The sequence below is a fragment of the Octopus sinensis genome, linkage group LG12 (genome assembly GCF_006345805.1).
Source record: "Octopus sinensis linkage group LG12, ASM634580v1, whole genome shotgun sequence".
NCBI lineage: Eukaryota > Metazoa > Mollusca > Cephalopoda > Octopoda > Octopodidae > Octopus > Octopus sinensis.
Window position 1 is genome coordinate 23323187 of NC_043008.1, and position 14723 is coordinate 23337909.

General features: G+C 37.1%; 1 protein-coding gene across 1 annotated transcript in view; it reads left to right on the forward strand.

The window, feature by feature from the left end:
• Window positions 1-14723, forward strand: part of LOC115218047 (IQ domain-containing protein H-like) — a 396498-nt gene that overhangs the window by 253919 nt on the left and 127856 nt on the right. The window contains exons 11-12 of the mRNA XM_029787806.2: window positions 8062-8212; window positions 12876-13051. Coding sequence (XP_029643666.2) covers window positions 8062-8212; window positions 12876-13051 — 327 coding nt within the window. The remainder of the gene's footprint in view (window positions 1-8061; window positions 8213-12875; window positions 13052-14723) is intronic.

Sequence of the window (14723 nt, forward strand, 5' to 3'; positions counted from 1 at the left end):
AGCAAGAGTCATGACACCCACTGTGAGAATAAACTTGACTGAACAACTGTAAATAGTAGCAGTCTGAGTCAGAGTGAGAGAGTAGGTATTAATCGCAGAAAGTTGTAAGGCTTCATTTTGGTAGTTTGTTAGAATATCATTTGTTGGTTTGTGTATAGTTTGTGGAGAGCTTGTTGGATTGTTACGTTGTTGTTAGCCTGCTTTGTTATATATGTTTATTGCTACTACATGATTATAGTGTAAAAAGGTATTGTCATAACAATTGGCAATACTACTATAATTGGTGATGAGGATTCAAAGCTCACACAGGTCAGTTAACAAATTTTTGTGATACAAAGTTGTTAATGACGGAAGATCTATTAGCTTCTGTAATACAGTTGCAAAAACAGCAGCAAGAATAGCAACAGGAGTTGCAGAAACAACTACTTCAGCAACAAGAAAAACAACAACAGTTAATGGAGCTATGTCTTAAGAAGTCTAGAAACACTATGAGTTCATTTTTGCCAGATGGTGTATCAAATTCTATAACAGAATTCAGTTATGACCCAGAGGAGGATATAATGTTTGCAGCTTACTTTAGAATAGGCATCAGTAACCTAAACCAGGCCGTGGGCCACTGGGATACGTCAAGGCCACCTCGCAGGCTGCACCCCCCTCCCAACCTGAAAAAATTTACAGACACACAAAATCAATGATAATAAATATAAATTGAACCTTTATTAAGACTTGCAGTAATCACAATGTGAAACAATTAATGTGAAGGCTGGTGATTCTTTGAAACAGACAGAGAGTCAATGTCCAGCTTGATGGACGAGGAGGCCTGGAGGAGAACATCTTGAAGATGAGTGTCTGTAAGCTGTGCTCTTGTCTTGTTCTTCATCAGTTTCATGTGGGTGAATAGCTGCTTGCAAGAGTATGTGGACCTGAACTATGAAGCTTAGGCGCAGGGCTTTCCGAACAAGAGCCTGGAAAACACTGGAGGCTAAGAGCAAATGCCAGAACTCCTTGGCATTACAAGCACAAACTTTGCATGGTGGTTCTCTGAGCACTGGAGTTCAATGAGTTCTAGCTGAAGGTCATCAGCCACTTCCACAGAATCCACATCAAAGGGAGTGGAGAATAGCTTGAGCTCCTTCTCACAGGTGCACACATCTTTGAAGTGCCTCTTGAACTTACCTTGCAGCTCAGACAGGGCAGCAGTATAGCGACAGCAGGCAGCGGGGGTTGGGCGCCGCTCAGCCAAGTGGGTGAAGTGAGTAAATTTCCTCTGGTTGAACTGCAGCTCCCACAGGCAAAGTTTGCTAGGAGACCAGGCACCAAGATGTCTTTACTCTGCAGCTGGGTGTTCAGCTCATTTAGATGTCCAGTAACGTCCACTAGGAGCCTGAGGTCACACTCCCATGTGGGATCCTCGACTAAGGGATAGGATTGCCCTTCTCTCGCAGGAAAGATGCCAGTTCATCCTTCAGGTTGAAGACTCTCTTCAACATCTTTCCTTGGCTGAGCCAACAGGCCTCGCAGAATTAGATCAGGTTGCTGAACTCTGCCTCATCATCATCCAAGAGAGTGCAGAACTATCTGTGGTTGAGAGCATGGGTCAAACAAAGTTCACAGCCTTGACAATGACAGTCATGACCTCTGTAATAGTCATGGCCTTGGTGCACAGAGACTCCTGGTGCACCAAACAATGAAAGTGTTTCACATTCTGCTAGTGTCCAAAGCTGTGTAGGTACTTCAGAAGAAGTGTCACAAAGCCCTTCTTGTCCCTGACCATGGCGAGTGCTCCGTCAGTTGTCATGCCGTACATGTGAGAGAGGTCCAGGTCAGCCTCCTTTAGCCAGTCTGTGACTGCCCTGCACACCTTGGTGCCAGTGGTGGTACCGCTGGGGAGGATAAGTCTGATGAACTCCTCAAAGCTGACGAAGTCATCTCTGCTGCCATGGAAGAAGATGGCAAGCTGAGCCATGTCCTTGATGTCAGTTGACTCATCCATGGTGATGGAGAAGAAGTGAGCGGACTGACACATGTCCTTTTGGGTGCCCCGGACATCGGTAGCCATCCCTATGCGGCAGGTCAAAGTCCTGGCAGATAGGCTGATGGCTTCAAGCTCACTCAACTTGTCAGGACACAGGTCCTTAACCTCAGCCATCATGCGCACCTTGATGAATTTCCATTGGTAAATTCCTTGAGGTTGGTGGCCACAAGGTGTGCAACATGGTAGTTGGCCTGAGTGTTGCTCTCAGCAGCTGCTTCCACCAATGAGACGATCCTCTTCATGAAGGGACATTACTTCTCCAGTTAGGCACTCAGACGTCCAAACTCTGCCTTTTTCTTATCCTCAGGCAACACAGCTTGCTTGGGGTGCACCGAAGTGAAGCGACGCTTCACGTTGCACGGCGGTTTCATGGCAGATGACACACAAAGCCTTTCCCTTGTGCTCAACAAGGAAGAATGTTTCCCATTCCTTCTTGAAGGAGCGGTTCTTGTCCAACAGCTTCCTCTTCTTCACAGGCTGGGTACCTTCAGCCATCAGAAATATCACAGAAAAAATATTTATAACCAAGTCAATTGGAGTAGAAGCGAAAAATAACTCATCGTACAGTGATGCTATACTACAGTATCAGACAAAAGGATGATTTCCTCTTTCTCTCTAACTCTGTCAGAATTTTCCCCAAAGTTACATTTATTCAGTGTCAGTATGATGAAAGTAGGATGTTGTTCTGGCTGGGGAGAAGCCATTGATTGGCTCTGTTAAATTTGCTGTCGGTTCAAAAAACCCCACCAGGTCGCGGGAAATGTCTCTTGGGCCGTACCTAATGGAAATCTGGACAAGGTGCTGAGGGTCACACGGGAGGAGCTCACAGGCTGCTTTTGGCTCATGGGCCACTTTTGGCTTGCAGACTGCAGGTTGCTGATGCCTGCTTTAGAAGGTATGAAGAAATCTTCAGGGAAGATTGTAAGTTATAGACAGACAATGAAAAAGTAAGACTGATAAAGTAAGCTGAACATGAAAAATATTGTAATTTCATACTATCCAATAAAACTAGTGAAATTTGTTTCCAGGAAACAGTCAAACTACTATCAAAATATTCAGTGATAAGAGTACCCTATTTATGTTGAATCTAGTTAAAAGAGATGAAGACTTTGTCACATGTGCCAAGACTGTAAACCAAATGTGAGAAAGGTTTAAACGGAATGAACTAACTCCTGATGTGTTTAAGGGCCTCGTTTTTGCACAAGGGCTTACAGTAAACAAAGATGTGGAGATACATGCAAAAATTCCCACAAAACTTGAACAAGTAGACAAAAGTTTAACCCTGCAGACAGTTGCAGAAATAAAGACAGAAATATGAAGGTGGTGGTTCATGCCTCACATGCCCTGATTGCAGCAGAAAAAAATTACATTCAGATAGAGAAAGAAACTCAAGTGATTATTTTTGTCATGAAGAAATTTCACAGATTTCTCCATGGAAGAAGCTTCCGATCATTACAATCAATTTTTGGATTGAAGAAAGGAATTCCTACCCGTACAGCTAACAGATTACAATGCTGGGGTACACTATTGTTAAATTACAACTTTAAGATGGAGTACATTTCTTCCAAGAAAATTGGTCATGTGGATTGTTTATCTAGGCTAATTCCAAAGAATGCGGAACCACTGGAAGATACAGTGATAGCTGCATTACAATCAGAAAAGGAATTTAAAAACGTTATGTGTAATGTCATTCAGGAGTTGCCAGTGACTGTACAAGATATAAAAAGTAAATTAGCGGAGGATAAATGCATCATAAAAAAGAAGGAAACTTTGAAAATTAAACAAAAGAGAAACATGAATGCGAACCATTTTTCTCTCTGTCATGAAGTATTAATGTATGCACAAAGAGTGATAGTACCAACTGCACTACAGATATTACAGGAATTTCATAGTGGACACCAGGGGATGTCAAGAATGAAAGCTTTGATGAGGAGTTATGTGTATTGGCTGACAATGGACTGGGACATTGAGAATTTGGTAAAATCATGTAGAGCTGTGCGTTAGCAGCCAAGGTGCCACTGGTTAAATACCATTCATGACCTGAGGTGGATAGTCCAGAGTACATATAGACTACACTGGACCAGTGAATGGTGCTTACTACTTGATCATTGTTGATACCTTTACAAAGTGGCTGGAAGTATGTAGTTGCAGTCAACCAGCCTCGAAGGCAACAATTAAGTTCATACAAGTTTGGTATGTTTGGACAATGGAACACAATTTACAGGATATGAGTTCAAGGAATTCTGCAAAATGCATGCAATCAAGCTCATGTTTACCCAGCCCTACCACCTGAGGTCAAATGGACAAGCACTAAAAAAAAAAAGCAAGGAACAAGTTAGGAAATTACAAAGTGCTAACTAAATTCTTAAGGGTGTATAGAATAATATCCCATCCGAGTACTTGTTCAGGCAAGTTGCCTGCAGAGCTAATATTCACTCGAAAGATTAAATCAATCTTCAACAAATTGTTGCCAAAAACAAAAAAAAAAAACATATAAAGAAAATACAATAAATTCAAGTAAACATTTTTGCTGGCATGGGTTAGACAGTTTCACTGAAAGCTGGTAAGCTGGGGAGTTGCACCAAGTTCCAGTTTAATTTGGCATGGCTTCTACAGCTGGATGCCCTTCCTAATGCCAGCCACTCCAAGAGTGAAGTAGGTGCTTTTTACATGCCACTGGCATGTGTGCCTATTAGGAAACATCAGCATCAGCCATGACTACAATCTCACTTGGTTTGACAGGTCTTTTCAAGCATGGTGCATTGCCAAAGGTCCTGGTCACTTGTCACTGCCTCTGTGAGGCCCTAAGTTCAAAGGGTGCTTTTTACAAGCCACCATCATGTGTGCCAGTTATACAGCACTAGCATCAGCCATGATTATGATTTCATATGGCCTACAATTTCACACATACACAACAATTGTTTCGGCTTCATTCTGCACTACTTCCTAGTGTCTGTGGGATGATGTAATACCATCTGATGCAATGCACACTACAGGTTGCCTGATTAGGTGATGTAACCTGCTTCAAAAGTTATATAATTTACACTTCATTTCACTCTAAGATTGTATGCTGTTGGTGAGTTGCTAGCAGTTCAGACACATTTTGGTGAAGTGAGGAAACTGCAGTCAGGAATTGGTTGACAAAAAGTGAAGACAACAAAAAATAAAAATATAAAGAATCTAAAGTAAAAGTTGTTTATTATTGTGATCAAGAAGTAGTTGCTATAAAAATAGTAAAAAAATGCAAGAAATGTAATGTAAATGGGGTGGAGTGTTTATGGCATAGGATTGAACCCCTATAACATGTGGAGACCTTAGTTGGTTGGCTATGGCTGTCAAGTGCGACAATGTGGTCAAGAATTTTGGTGGGGGTGTGATTTCCATCTTTAGACTTGGTGGGTGCCTACACCAACACACTCATAGAGACACTCACTCACACACACACACACACACACATATACACCTGTGTGTGTATGCATGCATACATACACACACAATGTGTTCACACACACACATATATCTATACATTTATATGGGCACACATCCTTCATCCTGTCAATTCACAGCCCTGCCTATACATGCACATACAAGTACACATGGACATACACTCACTAATATACACACTCATGCCATTTGGCGTATGTACATATATGTCTCTATAGTTACACTTATGCCTGATGCCTACACACACATATACATATATATACACACACATATACATACATATATATATATATATATATACATACACATATACATATATGCATATACATACACATACACATGCACATACACACCTGCATACACATGCGCACACACATATATACTCATATTTTATTTTATATATAGTGTGTGTTCATATATACAAGCACAGATCTATACAGGGTACATGTGTATTTAGTTAGGAAGATATAACCATACATACATTTATATGTGCATATATACATGGATGCATCTGTCTGTGTTTTCCTAGCTTGAGTTTCTTGGTGCATGCAAGTTATGGCTGTTGGGGTGCTGGGCTGTTGTACTGTAGGTGGTTTCTTGATGTGTATGCAGTTTGCAGTCCATTCAGTTAATTTGTTAATTACTCTTCTTCTACTCAGTAAAATGGACAAAGATTCTTCCAAGCACAACCCACTCCTCCTAGGAAGGATGTTGTATGGTTGTTCATGTCCAAAAGTGCCCGGAATAGTTCATAGTTGATGTTTTCTGATTTTAACCCATTCATTTTCGGTAGGCTTATTTCTTAGTATTTGAACTATTGTAGTTATTTTCTCAATTTATCCAATACAACGCTTAAACAAGTAAATAGTATTCTCCTAAACAATAGATTCACTTATTTTGGTCAGTGACTTGACTTATTTACGAATATATCAACATTAGTGCTGCTGAGGGTAATATTCTCTGGGAACACACAAAAGCTTTTTTCACAGTTAATTACTTTGAATTATTATTATTGCTTATCTGATTAGTCTGTTATTACGTAATATGTTTCACGATTTTAGTATACATACCTTATTAATATTTCCTCCTAAAATCCATATACTCTGGGAGTGTATTAAAGCCCTTTTCAGGGCTACTTTATTTGAATTCTTGCTATAGGGTAATTAATTTCATGTTATTACATAACTGACTTCACAATTTGGGTATTCATAACTTATTGGGAATTCCTAAAAACAAGATCCTTTGTAAGACAGTTCGGTATTCTCAATAAATACACCAAAACTGTTTTAAGAGCTACATACTTTGTATTGTTGTTATTGGATTAGCGAAACAATTATGAGTGGAAACAAGGGATAAGCCCACTTTCCAGGAATTACCGGGTATGTCAGCTAATATATATATATATATATATATATATATATATTTGCTTATTATAGCCTCAGGCCGACCAAAACCTCATAAGTGGATTTCGTACTCAGAAGCTGAAAGAAGACTGTTGTATATATGTGTGTGCATGTATCTTGTGTCTGTACCTTCACCATTGCTTGACAACTGATGTTGCTGTGTTTACATTCCCATAACTTAGTGGTTTGGTAAAAGACACTCACAGAATGAGTACTAGGATTACAACAAATAAATCTTGTGGTTGATTTCTTCGCCCAACAGCAGTGCTCCAGCATGGCTGCAGTCACATGACTGAAACAAGTAAAACAATAAAAATCTATGCCATTTCAATCCCGAGCAAGGCCGGGTATTTCTGTTAGTATATATATATATCGCGAAGTATATTTTCCACCTAAATGTGGCAAATATACTTCATGATGTCGCGCCGCTACTGTTTATACCTCGCTCAGAAATTTATTATATATATATATGGTGTCTTTGAAACCCAAAGGTGTCAGGTAATGCTGAATAAGTGCTATAGACAGACAATAGTTAACTTCCAGATTCGGTAATTTTGCGAATAAGGGGTTCAATGTTGGTTCTATGGTCTAAGTTTGAAAAATTATAATCTTATTAACAACAATTTGTCTCAGACATTAAATTCTTACAGCGTATGTATATAATAATTTTTTGCTTAATGAGATAAAAAAAACCAAGGCTGTGTAGATATTAGAACATATCTACACAGCCTTGGTTTTTTATCTCATTACAAAAAATTCTTATATACACACGCTGTTTTACTCTTTATCTTTTATTAAACTTTTAATACTTTTGATATATATTTAAAATAATATAAATTAATTAATTTTATGTATTGGCTTATGTTTTTCATTGTTTGATTTGCCTAATAGTGGTTTTATCTCTAATTTAATATAATATAATATAATATATTTATACTATAAAATTGGATTTAATCCTAAATCTGATTTTTCCCTGTAAGTTTGGATTTATTCCCTAATATTTTATTATTATATATATATACATGTATACACACACACACACACACACACACACACACACATATATATATATATATATATATATATATATATATATATGTACACATGACTATATGAGTGTAAGTATGTATACATATATAAGCTTTTGGCAAATCACTTATCTTATTTCCAATATTCCAGGGATTCCGAACTTCATGGAAACGAATTCAAAATTCGAAGCGAGTTGTTATACATATGCCATCTTTAGGTTATCCAGAATATATTAGGAACAATATAAATTTTTTTAATATTCAAGAGAATAACCAGATATGCAGGATTTGTGACATTGTAGGTGAGTTGCATATTTATCACATGAACGACTTATATGATTATCATTCTAATTCATACAATTTTCACATGTTAGCCAGGGCATGATTGTGCTTAGAATTTTTAACATTAATACATTTCAAATCATCATCATCGTCATCGTCATTGTCATCATCATCATCATCATCATCTTCTTCTTCTTCTTCTTCTTCTTCTTCTTCTTCTTCTTCTTCTTCTTCTTCTTCTTCTTCTTCTTCTTCTTCTTCTTCTTCTTCTTCTTCTTCTTCTTCTTCTTCTTTTATAATTGCTACTTTCCATGGAGACATATGTTGGATAGGTTATCATGCACTGTGCAGTTCTTATTTGGAGTTGCTACTCTCCTAAAGATTGGAGGAAAATGTCTTGCTCATATGTTTCAATTTCAGCATAATTTATTTGGCTGGATGCTTTTCATAACAACAACCACTTCACAGACTGCGCTGTTCTTGAGACAACTTAAAGGCCTCTCTACCCTGCAACACTTTTATTCATTCTCACCAATATTCTCACCAATACACAAATAATCTAGATGACTCAGGCACTGTCCACTTCAGTTTCCTCCATTCAGTCTTTTCAGAAAATTGTTGGGTGACTATTTTTTCCCATCATTTTAAAATTTATTATCAAACAGTTTGTCCTGAAGGAACAGTGTGTAATTTCATAGTCAGACAAGTGATGCAGTTGAAGCATTCTATCACTTTTTTACCTTGATTTCTCACCCAATAAACTCTACTTTTTTAACTTCCACTTCTGTCTGTCGGTCTGTATGTATGTATATATGTATGTATGAATCAATGAATGAATGAAAGAAAGATAATGATAAATTTCCATTCTTTAAATTTCTCTTGAGAAAATTTATGAATAAATATTTTTTACTAAAAAGTTGCATTCTTTACGATAGTACTAATGAGCTTATTCATGATCAGTTGTATGTTGCACTCAATAGAGCTGTGGATCCATCAGATACAAAGATTTTTGGCTGGTCAAAGTCAATCTAACATAACAAAAGGATCTCACAAGTATTTCAATAATGAACATGTTAAATTCACTGAAATTATTGTATACATAGACATTGTTGGATTGTCAAAATTATCTTTCTGTTGATGTTATATGTTATAGAAATATAAATAGATAAAACTAAATTGAATATAGAAATATACTATTGACAATCCAATAATTTATTTATATTACAATATTACATTAAATACTATAAATATAATATAACATAATATTATATAACAAATAAATTATTGGATTGTCAATAGTATCTCTATATTTGATTTCTCTTTATAATTGATCAGAAATATTAAATTTCTAAATATCTCATAGAGATATGTACGGTGGTGGGGCGATATAATGGTTGGATTCTGTCAACTTAACGTGACAGTAGGGGATTACACCACCGCTGTTTAGCCCTAGGAAGCATCGACGCTTCCTATTGGCTTCGACACACTTACTGTGTCCTTATATATTTACGAAGGGGAGACAAATACCCCCAACAGCTAGGCCTGCATCTAGAGACACGCATGTTTCAGGGTCCTTGCCAACAGGAAGCATCGATGCTTCCTAGGGCTAAACAATGGTGGTGTAATCCCCTACTATCATGTTAAGTTGACAGTATACAACCTTTATAATTGAATTATACCAATATTTATATGGTATCCAACTGATGTACCAGTGAATTGGATGTTTAATACACCCTTTTGAAGGATCTCTTTTCTTCAGTCTGTTTCTTTAAATAGATAAAAAGTAACATGTATTTTAATTCATTAAATGTTTCTTTTATTTCAAAATTGTTTCACTTTTCTATCTAATTCTTTTTGGAATATATTCCGATACTTCAATGATACAAAGTATTATTTATTCCAGAAGTAAAACAATGGATATGCACTAGTCGATACAATAATCCTTTCAAATTTTGGTGCAAGGCCAGCAGTTTTGGGGAGAAAGTGTTAATCAATACAATCAACTTGAATATTACTTCATTGATCCCACCAAAACATTGAAAAGCAAAGATTCATCTGTCTTCCTGTCACAAAATTTCCAGTTTAGTTCATAACTTCTATCTCTGTCTGTCTCTTTGTGTGTGTGTGTCTGTCTCATTGTGTGTGTGTGTGTGCATGAGTGTGTGTCCTTGTCCTTCTCTGGATTTCTGTGTCTGTATAAAAGTAAATTATACATACACACATAGAAATACATATATATATATGAATATGATATTATCTAACATATAATTGCCAATCAAGTGTGGCATCCTATACTGGACAGTGCTACTGACGTTTATAGCCCCAGGAAGACATCTCTTCCAGCTGGCTAAGGACATACATTCTGTGTCTGATTAGTATTTCCATCTCAAGCCTTACATGATACACATGGACTTGAATTTCTGGGTGGTTACCCATGCTCAGCATGTGTTAATCACAAGCTAGTGATGAAAACTCATTCCATTAACGAACTGTCACTGAGCTCGAAAAAGGAGAAATAAACTATATTAAATTTTGAAATCTACCTGGCTATCCCTCCATGTTTATCTGTGTATCTATCTGTTTCTCCATCTGTCTATGTAACTATCTATGTATGCATATATCTTTCTGTTTCTATCTATCTACCTATTTACTTTGTCTATCTGTCTGACTGTTGCCTGCCTGTCTGCTTGCGTCTGTCTGCCTTCCTGCTTTCCTGTCTGTCTGTCTGTCTCCCTCTCTTTCATTCCCCCTCTCTCTCTATCAGTTTGTATATCTATCAGTCCATCACAATTATTACCTCAATCTCTCACCCAATGCACCAGCATTTTTAACTCACAGGCACTATCTACCCCCCTTAGTTTATTCCATTCCATCTTTTTAGAAAAATAGTTGAATGTTTACCATCTTACAATCAATTTTAAGAAACTCATATAATGTTTGAACAATTTTTCATGTATGAAGAATATGTAATTTCGAAGTGACAACCTGCAATGCAGTGTCAGCATATGAAGAGATCAACATTACATTAAGGACAAAGACAATCATTTTGGCAAGGAGATATTGGGAGACACAATGAACAAAGTAGAAAAATTGTCAGGAAAACGAAGTAGCAGGATATGTGTGTCAACATAGAATTGCAAGAGAACAACTGTCTGAAGAATGATGTCAGCATTTTCTAACATGAGATGTTACAAAATGTTATTTATTCTGTGCAGAAAATAATAGGTCATGCTCTAGTCTATCATGCTCACTGAATTATATAATCAAGAATAAGAGTAGGAAACTAATTTTTCTGTCCCCTGTTATGAAATATTGTCTTGAGATAACACTGCATATACCAAAGGTAGCTGTAAATGATATGATATGATATGAGGTGGATAGCTGGATAGTGAGAAAGCGATAAAAATAAGGACTGAAGGGTCAGTGGCATTCCATCAGCACATTTTGTCTGTTCAGCAATATCATGATATAATCTGGTCATAATTTGTTTTCAAGACAATATTTCATAACAGGGGACAGAAAAATTAGTTTCCTACTCTTATTCTTGATTATATAATTCAGTGAGCTTAACATTTATGATAGACTAGAGCATGACCTATTATTTTCTGCACAGAATAAATAATCATTTTTGATAGGCAGAAAGCAAACAATTATCACGCGTGCATGCACGCATGTGTGTGTGCATTTGTAATGGGGTTAGTTGCTTACATTGACTCTGTATTTTATTTTATTGACCTTGGAAGGATGAAAGGCAAAGTTGACCATGGCAGAATTTGAAATTAGAATGTAAATAATAAAATACCACATAGCATTTTTGCTGACACGGTAATATTCGGCTAACATTGTTTTTGATGTCATATTTGGCTAATATTTGTTTTTGATGTCATATGTATAGAAATAGCCTAAAGTCTATATGTTTACTTTTGAGCAATTCTGATGCCAGGGTGGTAGGTCCAGTATGTTAGCACAGTGTTCAGCCTGTGATATTAGTCACTATGTATTATTATAAAGCTGGATGCTAATGACATGTGGCTGTAACCCTAAAATGCTTGAAATTTATTGACATAAAAGATGAATTTTTGTTTTTTGCTACAGAATGAGAAATGGAGGGATGAGAAACATAAACAACAGACACATTTGAAAAATACTTTTGTTATTGAATACTTTCATTCTTTAATTCTTATAATTTAATTTGAAATGTGTCACTTGTTTATGTTTACCAATTACATTGTTTGTCTCATAACTTAACCAATATTTAGAGATAGTTTATTTCAAAATGTAACCATTTTTAGATATGAACTTTAAACTTTTGTAAGCTGTTGTCATATGATGGAATGTTATTTTACCTAACTGAAGAGGCTGAACAGTGCCTTGAGAAGTTACTGCTTTTATGACCAACAATACTCTGTAGTGATATAGAAATGGTGAAGAAACATCTTCATCAGCATAAAGGCATGAAAATAATTAGAATAATTCAAATTACATAGTGCAGCAAGAAATCTGTGGGGTTGTATTACAAGAGAAAAAAGGAGACTCTTTCGTTTCCCTGTGCATTGTCTCTTAGTGGCAACACCTTTTTGTCAACAGTTTATTTTATTTATGCTTTTGGCATACCCCAAGTATTTAATCACGGTGCATGCATATTTGTTTAAGATTATTTCAAGCTGATAATTTTATTTTCAGACCCCAATGTTGATGTTATCTACATTTCTCCGACACATTTAACTGAAGAGGCTGAACAGTACTATGAAAAGCTCCTGGCTTTACGACCAGCCATACTCAGTGGTGATATAAACAAAATCAGTGATATGACGAAACGAGTAACATTTATAGTTCCTGAAGTTATAACACATTTTTCTGTAAGTTTTAATTACTAAATGAGATTAAAAAATATGGCAATAATTTCACTTGGTTTGATGAGTCTTCTCAAGCACAGCATATTGCCAAAGGTCTCAGTCACTTGTCACCTTTGTGACAACAAGATCATGTTACTGGCAAAGACTATGATTACAATTTCATGGGTGTCGCTTACATGACACTGGCAACAATCACAAATACTATTTAACTTGGCTTGTTGAGTCTTCTCAAGCACAGCATATCATCAAATGTCTCAGTCACAAGTCATGAGGCCCAACATCCGAATATCATGCTTCACCATCTTGTTCCATGTCTTCCTGGTTTTACCTCTTCCACAGGTTCCATCCACAGTTAGAGATCAACACTTCTTTACACAGCTGCCTTCAGCCATATGAATCACATGACCATACCAGCACATTTGTCTCTCTTTTGCTCACTACTATGCCCAGTTTTTATCAGAAGATGTATACACTTTGTCATAAATACACATGCTCATTGTACATCCAGCAAAGCATGCCAACTTCCTTTCTTTGCATGTCTTCTGCAGTCACAGCCCACATTTCACTGTCATGGAGCATGGCTGTTTGCACACAGGCATAATACAGTCTGAGGGAGAGGCCCTTTGTTACCAATAGAGGTAGGAGCTCTCTGGACTTCGCCCAGCCTATTCTTATTCTAGCAGCTATGCTTTTGTAGCATACACATCCACTGCTGACTTGGTTACCTAGATAACAGAAGATATCAACTACTTCTACAGCAGTAGGTATCCCCACTGGCATGTGATGGAGTCTATTTTCTGTACATTTCTAGTGTTTATTGTACCTGTACATCTCACACACACGACTATTTTCCCTGTTAACCTTCTTCTGATATTGCTGCACTTCTCACGTGTCCATAGCTTGTATTGAGTACATCTTATGGAATTTCTACCTACACTTTTTCTACATATTGAGCAGGGCCATCTACCTGAAGGGATTTGTGATTTGTTCTTTTTCGTACTTATTAAAACTTTGATTTTTCTAAATTAACTTTGAGGCCCTTTGATTCTAGACCTTGCTTCCACATCTGAAATTTCTTCTCTAGTTTTGGTAGTGATTCAGCTGTAAGAATGTCATTAGCATAGAGAAGCTCCCAGGCACAGCTCATCTTAAATTCCTCTGTTATTGCCTAGAGGGCTATGGTAAACTAGAGGGGGCTGAGGACTGATCCTTAGCTGAATTCATCATTATTCTCATTACCAACCTTCACCTTCCTGACAGCATCTCTGTACATGGCTTGTACAGCTTTCACCAACCACTCTCCTAGCTCTAATTTCTGCATTGACCACCAGATAAGGGAGTAGTGAATCCTGTGAAAGGCTTTCTCTATGTCAACAAAAGCCAAATATAGAGATTCATTTTTGGCTTGGTACTTCCCCTGCAGCTGCCTTGCCAGAAATATTGCATCAGTGGTGCTTCTCCTTGGCACAACACCAAACCCCATCCTAATTAGGAAGTTGGGTTATAACGTGTAAATAAAGTTTAGCAAGACAAATAGAACTAAAAAAGTGAATAAATTCATGTCTTTGTGCATGTGTGTGTGTGTGTGTGTGCATGTGTGTGCGCACATGCTCGCGTATGTATCTTCTTTCTTTTGCAGCAACCAAATGCCTTATTCTGACACCATGTTATGTCA